The sequence below is a fragment of the Phaethon aethereus genome, assembly GCF_964289735.1.
Source record: "Phaethon aethereus genome assembly, chromosome: 1".
In the NCBI taxonomy this organism is placed as follows: domain Eukaryota; kingdom Metazoa; phylum Chordata; class Aves; order Phaethontiformes; family Phaethontidae; genus Phaethon; species Phaethon aethereus.
The window spans coordinates 99,986,633-100,005,296 of NC_138575.1; the positions used below are offsets into that span (position 1 = coordinate 99,986,633).

Below are 18,664 nucleotides of genomic sequence, written 5' to 3' on the forward strand. Positions count from 1 at the left end.
GGGCAGCTGGGGCGGGGGCTGTCTCTCTGCAGCTGTTTGCACGGGCTGGGGGCTGCCCTGGGCTGCTCTGCCTGCGCCCGTGCCCTGCAGGCGCGGGCAAGAGGGGAGCGGGGATGTTCTCAGGAGGGAGAGCCGCTGCCGCCGGGCGGCTGCCGTGTGTTGGGTCCGTGCGGGACACCGCTGAGCTCCCGGGGGCGAAGGCAAGCGGGAAGGAGCCGGCAGGCAAGCCTGGGGTTCGACTTTGCCGTGCTTGCTAAGGGGCCTGCCCGCCCTCGGTTCCCGTGCCACCTTCCTCCTGGCCACGGGAAATGCACAGCGCAGGCTGATGATGTGATGGCCACCTACGAAACCAAGATGTCTGAGGTCTCCCAGCATCTCACGTGGCCTTGTGGTGTTCCTTGCTCCAGTGCTCCGCAAGGCAGGAACACCATGGCTGGATGCTTCAAGGCACTGTAGCATACACGAGTGAATTGCTTTTCTTCTCGCTCTGATTTTGGGGTTTGGTTTGTTCCTAGGCTTGAAGGAAGCTGTGAAATCTGATAGTGTCATTGCAGCAGCCCTTGGTGGAGAGGCAAATTTGTATTGCAATTTCTCGCTCTCGCTGGATGTTTTGCAAGTCACCTGGCAGAAGAGAAACGGGTTTTCCTTCCAGAACATAGCCACCTATAGCCCAAACCATGGGCTGAGGCTGATAGGGTCATTTCAGAAGAAGGCGCGTTTCACTACAGCAACCCTGCAGGCCTCAGCTATCACGCTCCAAAATCTCACGTTCGAGGATGAGTCCTATTACAGATGCATTTTCAATGTATTCCCTCATGGCTCTTTCAGCAAAGATATATGCCTCAACATCCAAAGTAAGTTTTCCACTAACACCTTCTCACTTTCTGGCATTCAGCACGGGTCTGATGTAGTCAGGAGGTGGGTAAGGCATTATCCTCTCCACCGCATGGAGACTTCCCATGCAGCAGCATCTCCTCGGTGGATAGTCTTCAGAATTGCTACACCTATCCTCAGATGAGGGAAACGTAAATAAGCTGGGAGATGCTTTCGTGTAAGAAACCCCATACAGAGAGGTGACCCACCCAGCTTTGACCGTAAACTCGCCACAGAGTGTAAAAAGTACTTTCTCTTTTTGCTCTCAGCGATTTCTGAGCTAACGGTGGAATATGATTCCCACCTACCCACCGAGGGTCTCCTCACCGCAGTCTGCTCAGCAACAGGAAAGCCTGCCCCCAAAATCACTTGGCTGGATGACAGAGACCTGGATGAGTCCCTTGAAATATACCACGTCCAAAATGCAAACGGAACAGTAACGGTGGCAAACAGGCGTACCTTCTCTGCCAACCACCTCCGTGTCTTGGTCTGCCTTCTCAACCACCCACAAGGAATGAAAATGAAGGAAGTTTACCTGGGAAAAGAAAGGGAAGGTAGGCTGCATTTGTATGGAGAGGTGGAGCATGTACCAGGGAGCACTCTGGAAAGGATATGCAACTGTGGGAGCGCAGCTTGTGCTTAGGTAGGTCTCACTAGACATTGTTCTGGGAGTTCAGACCTCATGCTGGATGAAGATTTCATTATTTGAAACCATCCAGAAGATTCCTCCCTGCAGTATCTTTGTATGTGTGGTGGGTGTGTACATATATATAGCTCTAATAATAAGCATATAGATTTGTGTGTGTATATGTCTCCACATGTTTATATTTCTACACAACCACTGATTCAGAGCAGATGCAATCAGCTCTCCAGCAGTATCCACAGCTGGAGGGTGCCAGCAGAGCAGTCCCCTGGCTGTTGAATGCTGGGGAACAACATTTCATGTAGAAGATCTTGCAGGAGGCTATGTCTCAGGAAGGATGGGATACTTCCCTCATGATAAAACTTCCTTGTACAAAAATAGAAACACAAATATATATGGGGTTAAAATGTTGGCTTTGGTTTCCCCGATATCAGGGCAATTTGAGACATTATTGGTATTTATTTAAAAAGACAAAATAATTCCTCAACTACCACAGTGTTACATTGTTATGCTATTCCTTTCTCTTCTTCAAAGAATAAATGAGCACAAACTGGTGAATGTTTTACTTCAGTCCCAACCTCTGGAAGAAGACACAAGAAACATGTTGACATCCCTCTATGTTCTGTGTGACATTATTGTTTTCTTTTTGTAGGTGTTCAGACGAGCACAATCATCATCATGGCAGTTGTAATAGCTGTGTTCTTAATAATCTGTACACTTTGCATCATAAGTCTAGTCAACAGAAAAAGGAAAAAGTAAGAGTAATTTCCATTTTCTTGTAAATGACATGGCTTGCCTGTGTTGACCTTGCAATTTGCCTTTCTGTTTCTTGTTGGGGTTTTTATACACCTGCCCTGGAAACTTATCCAGGTGGTAACAGCAGTTTTAAAATAGCAAGGTTCATTCTAAATGCCAGGAGGTTTCTAATCACTATGTGACTAGTTAATGGGCTTTTTTCAGGCTAAAGAGACGTAGTGCATGCAGGACGCCTGCAGAGGAGAAAAGCTTACATCAAGACCTAAGTGAGAAAGCCAGGAGTCTGCACGCACCGAAGGACCAGTGCATTGCTTCTGAAAACAAGGTAATGCAAATGCCCAAGCCTTCCAGTAATTATTCACATCCTTCAAAGCCTTGGCACAACACTTATCAGGAATGTGACAAAACCCTTCCGTCGGGAGCTGGGGTCCGTTCCTGCTGCCATGTGTTTGCTGCACAGGACAGCCACGCTGAGTAGATGACAGCATGCGTGCTCCACCTAACCTCCAGCAGTGCTATGGAAGACCTGGAGCTTGAAGGACAAAAGCTAGCCAACGATTAGGTGGAAAGGCAGGGAAGAGGTACTGGAAATGCCCAGGAGGCAGCTGGGATGCCCCGTCTGGACAAAGGCCAGGGAGTGCTGCGGAGCTCAGACGCCGTAGCCAGCAGCCTCACGCAGACGTTTCCCAGAAAACTCTGCCCTGCCCATGCTGGTCATAGAGGCATGAAGGTGCTCTGGAGAGCTGGTGGCACCCACAGCCAAAACCAGTGACCACAGCTGGGAGTCACCCCCGCTAGCCCCTTTCCTCTGACCTCCCCACAGATTCCCTGTTTTCCTGGCAAGTTCTGGCTAGTCCTGTGCTGTGAAGAGGAGCCCTCCTCTCTTCTCGGCACTTCTCTCTGCCAGACACCGTAGAGCTTTGTCATGGTTACCACACCACTGTGCTGGGTCTTTTGCAGGAGCAGACACCAGGCTCCTCACTTCATGAAAGGCTGCCAGGTCTGAAGAGAAACTTGAAGGAGAAAAAAAATTGCAGGCGCTTCTTTTCAGAGGAAGCGGAGAACCAGAGCAGCGACGTCCACAGCGTGTTTGACAGGAAATGTGTTAGATTATGCATCGAGGAGCTCGGCTGCACACCCATGAAGGAGGACAGAGAGGCATCAGCAGATGGGGGATCCTGGCTGCTCCCCAGCCCAGAACAGGAAGGAGAGCCATCAGCCCCACCATCTGGACTCACCTCTACAAGCCCAGAGGAGCACAGGGGCCCAAGGGCAGGTGGGGAGCCCAAACTAAGGACCAAGAGGAAGGGGCACCTTGCCCAGGTCCCTCCCAGGGATGTCACAGAAGACCCTCAGCCCCAGAGTCTGGGTGTGAAGCCCATCCAGATGAGTCCTCGGCGAAGCACCTTTCGAACGGAGGAGGTCACTGCCTAAGCGGTACGGACACATGACGGGATGCAGGGGAAGAGTATTTTGGGATTGCACAGGACTTATTATGGGATGTTTAGGGGAGGAACCAAAGGTGAGAAAGGGGTGAATCAAGGCGATTTGGGGATGAAAAGGCCTGGGAAAATGGAGGGATAAGGGGATAAAAGGGTCTGGTCGCACATATGCAGGAGGCTGTTCATTATGCTTTTCCTGGCCATGCCCAGCGCCCAATTACCATGGTCTGTCCTGTCTTTTTATTAAGCTCCATTTCTAACTCTTCTCCTGGGTGAGGGACTCCCTAGTGGGTGTGCACTCATGTATGGGGGCCTGGTGCCAGCAGCTGGGCTGGGACCATGGGCTGCCGGGTACGACCGAGGAGACCGAGAGGCACCAGGTGCCAGCCACCAGCACGGACCAGGGGCAGAGCCTGTGTGTCCCTGGTGCGAGCACGGGTGAACACGCGAGTGCCAGCAAGGATCAAGGTGCACAAGCCAGTGAGTAGGTGACACGTTCTGGGGCACCCTTCGACATTTCACGAGTAATCAGCTACGCAGAACTGTACCAAGATCAGTATCTCGAAAAAAGTTATGTTTTTAAGAGCTGGAGCTGGAAAGCTTCCCCTCCAGCTCTCCATATCATAACATGAGGTGCGTTAGAAATGTCCCTCCAATGTATCTGCAAAGGCTCTTCTACCAGCTTGCGTCCCACAGCCTCCGCGCAGAGCACTTTCTTTTACGATAGCAGAGTACCCTCTAGTGGGAGAGATCACCAACGAAAGTGAAAACGCCTCCGCTGAGTCTTCCATTAAAATAGTAACTCATGAGTGCTTTTTTTGGGGGGGGGGGTTTATTCTTTGGAATTTCAACTAGGCTTTCGGTATCCAGCAACCTTATCCCAGGTGTCAAGAAATTACAACCACTGTACCCAAAGACATTCAGGAACAACACGACGAAACTACTTTGAGGGTTGTCCTGCGACAGACACTGACTGTGGCGGCTGGGAGAGAAGGTGTTGAAAGGGACTGGCAGAAGAAACGGCTTCCTGAGAGACCTGGATTGTCTTCAGCTGGGCTTCTTGGTCAACGGACCTTTAGAGAACAACCTCGGACTTCTTGGCCAAGGGACCTTTAGAAGTCAATCTCAAGTGGTATTTTAACCAAGATTTTCTCAGTATTTAAAGGACAACTGTTCCCTGCATTCTGAAAATCATGTGATGATTTAGCTTACCTTGGAGATTGTCATGCCACATGCTTGCAGATCACAATGGGGGGCTTCAACTTGGCATTCCTCAAATGAGAGTTTTCTGAGATTAAATGTTCATTAATTTTTTTTTCAGAGAAATTATGTCTTTTTTTTTCTATTGTAGTCATGGACATGTACATGATCTTCAATTGTAACTACGATTGGAAGCCATCAATACACGTGTACAAACACAACAACAAAAGAAGAGGCTAGTGAGTCTAACTACTGCTTTTCAAACACAACTTTTTCGCAGGAAATGGAAATTATAGAGAGAAATGTGCAGGCTCAGTGCTGTGAGATAGCAACCAGCGGTACTCCAGTTGAGTGCTTCAGAGCCTGCTGAAGGAGGGGGAGAGGAATGGCCTCAGCTCTGTACTTCTGACAGTGAGTACATGATTTATCTTTGGTGCAAAAATGTAGCTTTCCTGAGAGCAAAAATTTAGTTTTGGTGATTGAGGGGGAAAAATCAAAATATTATGAAATGCACACGAAGGACTCAGGAAAAAAATAGGCAGAAAAAAGTCTCATTTTTTTCAGAACATCTCACTTGAGGGCTTTTTTAAAACAGTCCAGTACTGGATTTCTACAGGGCAGATGACCTGTTTTTCACTACTCTTCAAGTAGGAGTTTAGAAGTGCTCTTTGATTCTTCCTGATGAAATGGAATTAACTGGAAATTGAATTGTTTCTTTCACTCCTAGTAATTGTGTTGTTTCCTTTCAGAAGGAAAAACATTACCAGTTTTAGAAGCAAAACAAAAACCTGACACCAAAGCTGTCCCAAAGCCAGCCTCACTAACAAGACCCAGATAACATGTCCAAGCTTGCTTTTTTTAGTGTTACCAGTCCCAAGAGCTGAAGAAGGCTCTAGGGGATGGGAGAAATTAATATAAAAAAATGTAGTGACTGTCTCACCTTTCTTTTATGAAATATCCTTCTTTCCTGACTATCAACCTGATTTTCTCCCTAGGAAACCAGGATTTGCAGTGTCTGGGGTGCAAGTACATTTGTTAGTCTGTGTAATATGCTGAGCTTATCACTTCTGAGAGGTTCTGCATGACTGGTGGTACCTACAGCCCCTGGCTGCCAGGATGCTCAGCCCTCATGCAGAGAAGAGGCACGTAAATGAAGATCAGTGGGAGAGACATAAACAGTCCTCAATGCAAAAAGACCAACAGGTCTCAGTAGGAAATGAGAGAAGGGAAGAGAATATGAGTTTAGGCATATGGTGTCCTAGCTGTATCAAAGATGCATGGCTGCGAGGCCCGACACCCCCGCCACTCCCGTTAAGTCCATCTAATACCAAACCTCATTTTAGAGCAAAGTTTAAATTTAGGTGTCTTCCATTTTACACAGCTATTCTGGAGGTGGAAAGCAAAGCAAAACGTAGAACATATCCAGGCCCTTCTTGCCACGTAAAAGGATCCCGGAGCTTTTCTGTGGTTTTACCCCCACCCACATGGTGAACTTTCTCCGCTGGGAAGCGCGGTGCAGTTTGCGCTAGAAAAATTGGCCAGGGTACCAAACTGTAAACCATTTAACATTTGCTTGTTTTATAGAAGTAAGTTTGAGAGAAAGAGAAGATGTGGTTTGCGCACGGTCACATGGTCGAATCACTAGCAAAATGACAGCTGGTGGCAGATCCTCGGGACCAGGCTGGACCTCCTAGTAGACCTATTTGAGCATTCATGACTTGAGGAAGCATTGCTTGAATTTTATGATTAAGGGGCACATGTTAATTTATATGAGTAGAGCCAGAAGGGAGTCAAATCAGCAGAGCCTAACAGTCCTGATGTAAGCCTCCAGCAAGCAACACGCCCTCTAAAGGAATCTGTGTCACTGACTCCGGTGGTTGCCCTCTAACACTTCCTTTTTTTTTTTTTTTTTTAATATAACAGCAACAGCAGCTTGCAACAGCTGGGTCATATTCTTTTTCCTTAAACCTATACAACCTTCACTGGTTACTGGCTCAAATGGTTCTGCCTAAAAGAGGTCATTAGTCCAGAACTCAAGAGAAGAACCAAGAAATATATTATCAGCAGAGTGCATCCACCCAGAAGGCAGCGGAAAGAATAAAGTACAGACCTCATGTGTTACAGAAGGGATTTCAGATTGCTTCTTCCACCAGCATAGCGGGCGTATGGCAGGTGAAGAAATAAAAGGAGAGGAACAAAGAACTCTCTGGATTTTAGGACAAGAGGTCTCTACTTTTGTTCTCACTAACTTCAAAAGCTTTGTCGCACCAGAGAGTCGGTGTCAGCTCGGCCATCACCAGCTCGGGAGAAGGTGACTTACAAAGAACTTTGCAAAACTCGGCAGAGATTGCTGAGCTGTGCCAGGTGCTTGTAAAAAGAAACAGTTCATATGAGAGCACAGAATAGGGCAGAAAGGGGTTTTTGTGTCTTGTTCTTCTATGAATAAGATTTTGGATTTCCTGCCATTGCTGGTCTGCCTGGAGTACTTTCCATTTGCCGCTGTCTGCCATAAGGTTACCTCTGGTCTTCATCTATTACTTCAGAACTATCCTTTCCTTGTTCAGCTTTAGTTTCCCCCCTCTCTTCCAAAGAAGTAGCCCTCTTACTTTCTAGACACTTTCATCATTTTCTTCTTTCTTCTCCAAGTTTCCCCAGCCCATTGAAGGAGCAATAAAATTTGGATAAATACAGAACTTTTCCACTGCAGTAGGCATGAGTTACAGGGTGAGCTAATATAAAATATCGCTCAAGTCCCCCAAACATCCTCTTCATTTTCATGAAATAAGGGCAGGAAGATGTCCCTGGGACTTCCCTGCTTTTGTCACTTTGATGGCACAGGGCACTTCTAGATAAATTTATTTTAAGCTGTGTAGTCCACAGTTCACAGGAGTTCCCTCTAAAATCCCCTCAACTACAGTGAAGGCAGGTGAGCACAGGAGACCTGCTAACACATTTTTCTCATAAAAACAAAAATGCATGTGAAGGGTCTAGGTAATATCAGTCTCAAACAACAAGTAGTAGGTTAGCTGCTGGAGACCTGACCTGCTTTAGAGGGAACCCATTCTCTGCTCAAAACAAAAAGGGGAAGGCTGGCAGAGGGAAATTTAAGTGACCTACTCATCAGTCCTAGGAGATAGAAGAAAATGTTGAAAAAAAGGTAGTGGTGGAGCTTGGGCTTTGGTTTGTTAGTTGGCAGAGAAAGGGCCATGCTATACCAAGCACCGTGGTGCAGAAGGTGTCTCCAGGGACAGCTGTATCTGGTTGGAAGACCTGACCCCCAGCCTCCAGCAACAGGTTAGATCTGATCTGGTGGGGACAGCGGGGGCTTTCTTCTTTTTGCAGGTCAAAAAGCACTGCATTGTGCAGTGAGTTACTGAGCGCAGTGGAATGGGCATGGCTGACACACGGGTGAGCTTGGGATGACTCGCGAAACATGCAAACACCACCCCATTCCTTAGAACACTTTAATAGCAGTGATTCAAATATTCCCACACACAGGTGTCTTCAGTAAGAAAGGGTTTCTGGTTTTCTTGGCCACTATGTGGGCATCTTTACCAAGTAATTTTGGCAGGGGCTTGAAATTGTGCCAAGTCTAATACTTTTCCCGTGAGCAATGATGTCTGAAAACAGGAGACCTCCTTGAGCCTTGAAAGAGAAATATTACAACCGGTATGAATGACGCAGGAACACGTGTGTGTGTGTATGTGTGAAAGCAGCTAAAGCAACAGCAAAAAGCAGGCATCGAAAGTCCTGTATTGATTGCAAAGGATGCTGTTTCTAATTAATCAGATTGAGAAATGGGTTGTTTCTGTCAAACCGGGGACAAGCCTGATAAAACTACAACAGGGACAAGTCATCAGTGGAAGACCCTGTAGCCTAACAACAGGAAGATGGCAGTGAGATTGCTGCGTATCACTCGTGCTGCTCCTTTTCCTCTCAGCCCAACAGGAAGGTAGCAGCAAAAGCAAAAGACCACTCCCAATGATATAAAAGACATATCCCAAAATCAATTTCTTATTGCCAATGAAAAGGAACCCAGAAGATCCCGGCCAGGTCATTTGAATGCTTGCAGCTTGTAAGTATGAAACTGGGCATAAAACCAACTTGCTTAGAGATTTTGTATAATAAAATTAGCTTCCTTTTCTGTAAGATCTTTCACTGAATTTTTTACTCTAATTTCCTACAGCCTAACATCAGAAAAAAAAGGTGGGTTTTGTTTATATGGGCTGAGGATATAGAAAAGAGGCAGAGCCTAGATCTAGAACTGAAAAATTTTATTTCTGACTATTGCCAGGCTAGTGACCTGCTACTGGCAGTTAATTATTACCCTTTGTGGTAATTAAGAAAAAAGGAATTACCAGGTTGAGGAAAACCTTGGTACATTTATTGTGCAACTTCCAGTGAAGCCTTACAATAAATAAGATCGGGAAATTGGTCTGGCTTGAAAAAAAACCACAAATACTTTCTGGAACATTAAGTATTTGCAGTCCAGTATCTGGACAGTGAATGTCAGAGGTCTTGGCCATTTTTAAATTTATTATTATCATCATTCCTTTACGTTCCTGCCATTGGATTCTAGCTCTAGTGGTTTATGATAGCAAAGAAATCTTTAATAAAAATTCACTGTTGGTGTGGCTATCACTACCCTCGAACTGCCACCAGGGAAGAACGTGCTGTGAACATAAAAGCAATTTGCTCTGTTGCACGCTGAAATGCAATCCAAAATTTCTTAGAAGGAAGCTTGGGTTTAAGCTGCTGATTTTCACAAGCAGCGCGGCCGTCCCTCCCGGAGAGCTCTTGGAAACGAACGCTGTGCTGACAGCCTTGCGTTACTGAACGTCGCCCAGTTTGAGGCTTTACCGTGTTCTGGCTTCAAGCAAGCGGTGGGGTTTTTTTCTGTGGTTGTTCTTCCAAGATCAGTTGGTTAATTTGGTGCCTATTAACGACCCTTGAGGAAACCTTCGCCAGCCGCTCCCAGGGGCGAGGAGAGGGGGAGCCTGGGAGCCGACACGGGGCGCCCGCAGCGTGACTGACAACCGCAAAGGGGTTGAGCTAGTTAATTACAGGCTCCGGCTGCTTTAACACTCTCCCAAAACCCGGGACCGTTTCCCGCCGTGGTGCGTCCCTGCCGAGTGGGAGCGCAAAACGGGCCGAGGGCACCGCGGGCAGGACGGGGCTCACCCCCCCGGGACTGGGTGGGGGCGGCTGCCGCCCACCCGGGGCCGTAGGGCACGTTTACTCCGTCCTTTTTTCCAGGTATTCGGCCGTGAGGAACCACCTCATCTCGCCGCCTTCTCCGCCTCCTGGGTCCGTTTAACAGGTGGGGGAGGGGGGTGAGTTTGGGGGTACGCGGCGAGTGTCCATGCGGGGTGGGCGTGGGGCAGTGGGACCCCGCCGGGAGGGCGGAAACCTGCGGTCAGCGCCCGACGCGGGGCTGCTGGGGGGGGGCGGGGAGGCCGGTGCCCCCCGCCGCTAAGCTCCTGCCCGGAGGCTTCACCCCCGGGGGAGGTTTGGCGGCCGCCGCCGCCCGGAAAGACGGGTACGGGCTCCGGGCTCAGGATTTTGGGAGCGGCTGGAGGCGCACCGGGTCGAGCTGCTGACGGCGGCTGCCCGGTGTCGCGGCGCGCCCCGACCCTTCCCCCGGCCTTTTTCCAACCAGGGGGGATCCCCAAGGTGCCGGATTGACGCAAGCAGTTGCTTTGGGAAGCTTGTGTGGCGCCAGAACTCAGCAGGGACAGTAGTTGCGGGAGCTGGGCGCCAGAAATATGAAAAGTTTTTGAAAAGTTGTAGAAGTTTTGCGGGAGGTGGCGGAGGACTAGTGAATCCAGCGCAGGGATACAGGCGGTGGCTGAGGAGACCTCCGAGGTGTGGGTTGGGAAGGTATGGCGGGGGGAAGGGCTTGCTTTATATTGCCCTAGGCTTAGAAGCTTTTTATTTTCCCCTTTATGTCCCCCCGTAATATGCTAGACTGAGCTTGTGACCCAAACGGACTTTTTTTGGTGACCGGTATAGCTACACAATAGGCTGGTTCCTCACTCTCTGAAATCTTGTAGCTGCAGCGGGTGCGAGCAATGGTGTGTTGAGGACTTTAAGGGGTATTAAAGCAGTGAGGCAGAAGGTTGTTACTGAAAACTCTGCTTTCCTGCAGCTGTGGCGCATCTTTCACTGGTTTATAAACACTTTTATAACTCGACATTTCTCTCTGGCTTGCTGTGCTGGCCCTTGATTTTTCCATGTGCTTAGGAGTATCTATCTGAGCTCCTTAGAGCCACCCACAAGGATCTGACTACTCTGTATTATCTGGCAAATTCATCATTCATTGGGCTTTGTTGCTGGTGGTTTCTTGTTTCTTTATTTGACGCCTAAGAACTTGGTCTGTATTCGTGCTTGGTAACTGCGGAGTTGTGTCAGGAGCGTTGCTGTAGCACACCGTATTTAAAATTTAAAGGCAGGCCACTGGTTGTGCATGTATGCATTGTGTGCCCAGGTTTGCTGGGAAATTGTTTTTTAAACAGATTTTTTTTTTCCTCCCTCTAGTTCATTTATTTATTCATCAGTCCTTTTTTAAGCCATATGATAACATAGGAAATGCTTTACAGTTGATTCTCTCTTCTATTTTTTGCATGTTGTGAAAATCTTTAAAATGTTGGGCTTTGCTTGTGTTCTTGACAGAAGACACTCTCAGGAAGCATCAGCTAGTTTTGCAGGTGTTGGCAAGGAAACTCAGGTGTAGGTGACCTGTACATTTGATGCGAAATGACGTTTCCACTTAAATATGTTTCAGGCAGGTCTACAATTCAGTTGTGTTGTGGCAGTATTAACTGATTGAGGGGACAGGAAGCATGTCAAAAGCTGTCCACTACGGAAAGCAGCAACATAACTTTGGTTTTGCCCCTTTCTCACCTTGGAAATATATTTGTATGGAGCAGGTGCAGCATGCCCCAAAAGTTCCTCAATTCATGCAATTTTGGACAAATGCAGAGTCCTGAAGTCCTCAGAGAAGTTGCTTTCAGTTTATCCCTTGATCTCACAAGCTAACCCTGCCTCACTCCCAGTGCCACAGCTAGTTCTGGACAACCAGTATGTCATGCTTCCGGTGAATTAATACATTTTTAACTTCCATTTTTTTCCCACCTTGACTGGAGCACTTTCTGTGTTGTGTAATGAGACTGCCTGCCCCCAGAACTATGTTTTTCTCACATGACGAAGCTACCGTTAATGTTTGCACCCTGGAGATGTGGTATCACCGGAAGATGATCTGAGTCACTCATCTGTCCTTATCTTTCTTCAGGTGAAGCAGATTTTCCTTCTCAAAATGATTTTCCGAGCTCTGGTTTTATGTCTGGCTTGCGCTGGGCTTGGAAAGGCAAATGGTAAGTTCAGTTTCCTAAAATCTGCCTGAAAATGGTTGGGGAACTGGTTTCTGATTCCTGAGGCTTTGACAGTCAGAGTAAGAGGCAAAAATAGGTGAAATACAGATTGCTGGTGCCATTTGACATACATTAGATAACTAAGGCATAGGCATGGAGCTGATAGATGTGACACAAGACATCCTGGTGCAGCATTTGGAGATGGGAGGGACATGCAGCATCCCATATCTACAACGACATTGGACGCTGTTGTTCAAGTGAGTTCGCAACTTCCCATAGGAGATCCTCCCCTTGGGAACAAATCTCTCTCCCCCCCCACCCCGAAATGCACTGCGAACTCTGAAGCTATATAGTCCAGAAATTTTCTTTAGCCCATTTTGCTGCTCAGTTCTTGGAGAATGGCTTGGTATGCGCTTCCCTTGTGCATTCCATCTTCCTCTAGCTTTTAGGAAACAAAAATTGTGTCTTTGCTGAGAATAGGAAGCAGTGAGCTGATTTAATAAAACTCCAGTGGGAAGTCTGCGGGATGGGTACAGAAATAGGGTATGTCTTTTTTCTTTTAAAGAGTTCAGAAGAAAACCAGAGCCTCAGCCAGTGTAAATCAACATAACTTCATTGATTTCTAGGAGGATATAGGAGGGGGAAGAACCATAGAAATAATATGTAATTGATGGAATTGCTGTGTCTGTGGGTAATCCAGGCCTTAGAATCAGTATTAGGCTTCTGAATATGTGTGAGATCTGCCCATTTCACTATTTCATGTCACTGCAGTGGTTCCGCAGGCTGAACACAGAAACGTGAAGGTGGGAAACAGTGTGACTCTCGGCTGTGCCCTGACAGAACCCAAGGATGTTCTGCAAGTGACGTGGCAAAAGGACTCTGAAAAATCACGCAACAACATAGCTACATACAGTACCGTAAAAGGATTAAAGATTCACGAGCCCTATCAAGACCGCATGAATTTCACGAGTCTGGTACTCAATGAGACAAGCATCACTTTCTGGGACACTAGAATGGATGATTCAGGGTGTTACACGTGTCTCTTCAATGCTTTCCCTTTCGGCTCCTTCTCGGGACGTACCTGCCTGAGTGTCTTTGGTGAGGTTCTCTGCAGGGATATGTCTCTAGCAGAAAAAGAGGTGTTTTCTCACCCACCCTTGAGCAGGCTCAGAAACTGCAGTGATTAGGAGGATCCCTCGGTGGAACACAGCGTAGAAACAGCGTTACTGCTGTGAACAAGACTCTGTGGGGTCAGATTCCAGCCTGTTGTGGTGGTTTTGGCTCTGGGCTGTCCTTGTTTGTTATTCTGAGAGTAGCAGCTAAAAAGCAAGGGGTGGGATCTTTGTTTGTAAGCCCCCGAGCAGTCTCAGCTGGAACTTGGGCAAACGAACGCTGCCTGTTGCAGTTCCCTCTTGGTGCCGGGTACAACCCCAGCGCTGTGAGCTGCTGTGCCAAAGCCTACTGTTGATGGGAATTAGCAGATAAGAGAACAGCACGCACCAAGAAATGGTTTTACTCCAACAGATTATTTTAAGTCCTGGGATTTCAGGTTGAGTGAAACCTTTGGGGTATATAACTTCACTATAAGGGAAGGAGTATTGAATTATGGGGGGGGGAACCTGACCCAATGAACTCTTCTTGCATTCTTGTGCTTTGGGGCTCAGTGTGAATCCAGTATGCATTGCTCTGATTGATAATGGTTAAACTGCTATCACTGCTTATGACCAGGTGCTCATTGTGTTGATGGATTGTCTCGTTTGTGTGTTGGAAGGTCTCAATGCATCTGTCCATTACAACATTTCCGAAGGTCATTTGGTAGCCGTCTGTAATGCTGTTGGCCTCCCAGAGCCCACCATCACCTGGAACAACTTGTTCAATTCTACTCCTACACAGGAGATGGTCAGGCACACCAATGGGATGGTGTCCATCACCAGTAAACTGGAGATCTACAACACTCAGAGCATCGGTGCGCAGGACTTGACCTGCAGAGTAAGCAACACAAATGAAAAAATGGAATTGCCAGTGAAAATTAAAGGAGGTTGGTGAACGATACAAGCTACCTGATAGTGTTCTCTTGGCCTCTATGTTTTGCAATAGCATGTTTGGATAGGAATCTGCTGGGAAGAGGGGGGAGTGAAATGTGTATGTGCCAAGTAGGAAGAAAGGAAATCCTACTTTGTGTTCACTGCCGTCTCTGAGGTGATTAACATGCTGGAATCCTCTCCAAGAGGGAAATAAAGCCAAACTAGTCAGCTAGGGAGCTATGGGTTTTAGAGGCACCAAGCATTTTGCAGCAAGCCGAACTTCAGTTTTCACTCAGGCCTTCAGAGTTTCTCTGACAGTCCAGAGATAGATATAAATATTTGTCTTCTGTTATCTATCTAGATAAAGTAAAAACTCTGTGAGTCGCTTAATGAACGTGGAAGTGGAAGCTTTGAAATTAATAACAAACTATCTCTGAACGACAATTAACCAAACATTTCCGTTAAACTTGCTACATGTTTTGGTATGGTTAACCTGTGTATTATCTTTCAGTTTCTCTGACATTTTTGCTAAGACCCACATGCGTTGCAGTAATGGTCAGGGAGGAATAGTATTTTCAGGCAGGCAAGAAGGTGGTCAGTTGAAGATACTTAAATTGGTTTAGTGAGGAAATCTTAAATCAAGGTAACGGCTGGATACCTTGTAGTGCTAATTTATTTCTTCTTCCAACATTCTGTTCTGCTGGAAAGACTTTCATCCCAGTTCTATAGATGAGAAATAAAAACATTAAAAGCTGAAAAACTATTCTCAGTTCACACAGGACCTTTGACTTAGGTGATTTAAAATTTACATCTCTCCCAATCCAGAGCCTTAAAAGGAAGACCACTTGGAACATAGGAAGACAAGAAAAGCAGCTTGGGATTGTGGGTTAATTCCCAAATTACGTGCTTAAGGAGTGATTGTTATACAAGTAGTAGTAAAGAGTAAGATCTGACTTTTAATATCTTCCCTCTGAAAGTTCAAAAACAAACTAGCTCTTAATTCTGAGTGATACTAATTGAAAAAGCATAATAAATCTTCTTGTCCTGTCTCAAATGCAATTTTCTTTTGTTTTGGCCTTTTTTAAAAAGGAAATGTGTATTGTTTTAAGGAAACAATAGGGAAAGGAAAGAGACTCTTGCTCCTTGCTAGAAGAATGAAAAATCAGCTAATAGCTTGTTGTTTAAACTACCTTCTATTTTGGATACAGAGAAATTCAAATGAATAGTTCAACCTAGCTTTGTTAAAGACATGACAGTTTTGGCTTGATTCAAATAAATTTTTATTCAGAAAGCTTTCCAGCTAATACTAGTGAGGATTGAAATGAGCCTTTGTATTATCATTTTGATTAATGGAAGTCAAATGACGTGGCAATATCTAACCAGGGAGTTGCATTTGCTCTCAGTTGTTGGGTAGAGCAGGCTTCAAAACATAGCCTGTCTTCTTTTCTGAAAGTTAGTTTAGCCTTTATGACAGTGATAAGTGTTTAACAGTAAAAAGAATAACTTTCATTTTACAAACAAAACCCTCAATTCTGGATGAACACAAAAATTCTTCAGAAAGTGTCATGACTTGTATGAAGTTCTGCTTACGTATGCATGCCAACTGTCGTATCAGGCATGGGAATGACAGTTTTCTTTGCCATGGATGAACAAGAGCACATCTTTTCTTCACAAAGCATTTTTGGTGGGCAAGTAGGTTTATCTTTGAAGATACACACATTCCCTCTCTCCTTTGAGCAACTGCTGCTTTCGTGTAGCTTAGCAATAACTTTCACGATCTTGATGAGGAACCATTGCCATGAATCGGGCATCCTTGTGGCCCTTTTTGCTCTTTTTCCTATATAAACTAGCTTAGTTTGGTGTATTTTTTTGTTGTTTTATTTTCACAGGAGAGGGATCCTCCTTGCTTTGGCTGACGATTACTGTGGGGATTTTAATTGTCATCATAGTTCTGATCCTGATCCCACTATGCTGGAGGAAGAGGATATGCAGGAGGAGTTGAAGTGGTGAGTCACACATGGAAATCAACAGTTTTCTTAGCGCCCATAATAAGGTCCGGTCATCTGCAGAGAAGAATGAGACTTTGTTGAGATACCATTTTGGGATATAAGACTGTCATATTGGACAAGTAAACTTTATAATAATGTGTTTACACAGAGGTTGTCTCAGGTGCGTGTAATTTTAAGAGCTCTTTTCCCGCTGCTATTGCCGAAAGGCGATAACAAGACTACGAATTGTGAGGGGAGGATCCAAGCAGAGCAGGACATGCTGCTCATGGTTTGCTTTCAGGCAGAAGTCTCAGCAGAAGTAATTCACTGGTCTTTTGCATTTTTGATTTTAAGAATGCTCAGAGAATTTTTGGCAGAAGAGGTGTGTTGGACAGAAACCCACTCATGCAGAGTGACGTGCCCTCAAGGGAAAGGCTTTCTTCTGGTCACAGCACCCTCTCTGTATTTTCAAGACAGTTTAATATGACGTGTATTTTCAAGACAGTTTAATATGACGAAGTGCTCTCAAACTTGGCATATGAGTCTGCTTCCTAATGATGAATTAAGGAGAAATTGCAGTCAGTGTAACGTCCTTGTATGTGTGATGACCTGATCATGGATCAGCTCAACTTTCTAGTCTTAATTACTAATAACAGAATGAAAGGGAAAAATTTGAGGAGGGGGAAGGCCTTAGGCTTCAGAAATCACAGAAATTTGATGGTCATTGGTAGTTTCACTTGTGCTTAGCTAGATCAAAATGCTGTGTCTGGCATTAAATTCTACTAATATGTTTAGAAGCACCAGCACACATTAACTCAGTTCCCAAATATTTAGATACATGCTTCATGATGATGATGAGATGTAAGGTAAAGAAGAGTTTCAGAAGAGTGTATTGGACCCGTCTATTGTGAACTTAGACCTACAGCATCTGCTGTTAAGAGGGGTTGATCTAGTAAATCTGATACTACCAGAGATAGAAGTTTTCACTGAGAAGAAAGAGAAATGAACGGTTCTTATATCACAAATGTAACTTCTTAATTGTAAAACATATGTGAGCTTTCAATTGATCCTGTACACGATTCAGAAGAGAAAACGTCTCTTAAATTTCCAGACCAACCTGGAAGTTAAAGGGCAGGGAGTTGGTTCTTAGTTTTTTGTGTCTTTGTGGTTTTGTTTTGTTTTTTTATAAAGGATCAGAAGAAAAAGGTGAAATGCTCAAAAGAAAGGTGTATGTATCTTTATTTTAGAACAACCATTCCAAACACAAATGATCTTCTACTAAGCAGACCTGGAAGGAGAAACCTTGAGGCAGAGGTGACCTGGCAGAGGTCTGGGATCACCCGCCAGAGTGGATCAGAGAGCGACCAGGCAAAGAGAGTGCTAAAAAGTGCAGGTGCTGCCTTGCAGAGTTTCAAAGCCCCCTCACTGGAGGCCAGATGAGAACTACACTGAGATGCTGTGACTGCACTGGTGCCTGAAGCAGGAGCAGGGCCAGTCAGTGAAACATTGCTTGGCAAGACTAAGTTGCTCGTGTTTGGACTAGGTTGAGGATGTTAACGTACCTCCCTGCGTGATTCTGGCCCTTGGGTGTTAGCGGTGCCCCAGGCAATGCCTGCATGTGCCTCCGGCCATAGCTTGTAACAGGACCATCCTCCGCAGGCAGTACGGCTGGCTTCGCAGCGGGTTTCCTATGTCCTGCTCCACCTGCTAAGCTTCAGGCTTTGAACCCTCAAGCCATTTCACACATCCTTGTGCCATGTTGTGGGTCATGCAAGACGCTATTTCTTGCCACAGAGACACCGCTCCGATGCACAACGACAGAGCCTACGCATTATTTTGGAAACTTTGAACAAAGCCTCCTCCTCCTGCCTTGCAAGGAAAGCGTAAGGCACTGAAAAGCCTAAAATGCTTTTAAACTTTTTAGACCGCGTGTTTAAACTGGAAGCACTGTGCCCCTTCTTCGTTAGCTAATGGCTCAGAGCTTGAAGTGGGGCCTCGCGCCCCGCTGTCCGGGAGGACGTCTGGATTCCTGGCCCCACGTGTGTCCTGGTGTGTCAGTCAAGACCTCATGTAAATGCCTCTTCACATGGGGCAGAGGGTGTAAATTAGATGAGCAGTGCTTAGCAGTGGGTGTAAGTTTGTTTTGTTAGAGTTGCTCAAATCTTGCTTTTGTTGATAAACTTCAGTTGTTTGTGTTCCTTCCCATTTATCGTGGATATAACGTGCCCTGCTCACAGAGGAATGGGTCTCTGGCCGTCGTGTCCCAGCTGGTTGTCGTGTCCCAGCTGGGGAGGCTCATTTTAGAATTGCCTTGGTTTCCTCTAAAGTGTGGCTTTATTGTGAGTAGAAGATTATATTTGTCCTATTT

General features: G+C 46.1%; 1 protein-coding gene across 1 annotated transcript; it reads left to right on the plus strand.

Annotated features, from left to right (window-relative positions):
- The first annotated feature begins 12,144 nt into the window (after nucleotides 1-12,144).
- Nucleotides 12,145-16,729, plus strand: CD200 (CD200 molecule). Its single transcript, XM_081998033.1, has 4 exons — nucleotides 12,145-12,287; nucleotides 13,056-13,382; nucleotides 14,056-14,322; nucleotides 16,198-16,729. The coding sequence occupies exons 1-4, from the start codon at nucleotides 12,230-12,232 to the stop codon at nucleotides 16,308-16,310; spliced, it is 765 nt and encodes a 254-aa protein (XP_081854159.1). The 5' UTR covers nucleotides 12,145-12,229; the 3' UTR covers nucleotides 16,311-16,729.
- The last annotated feature ends 1,935 nt before the right edge of the window (nucleotides 16,730-18,664 follow it).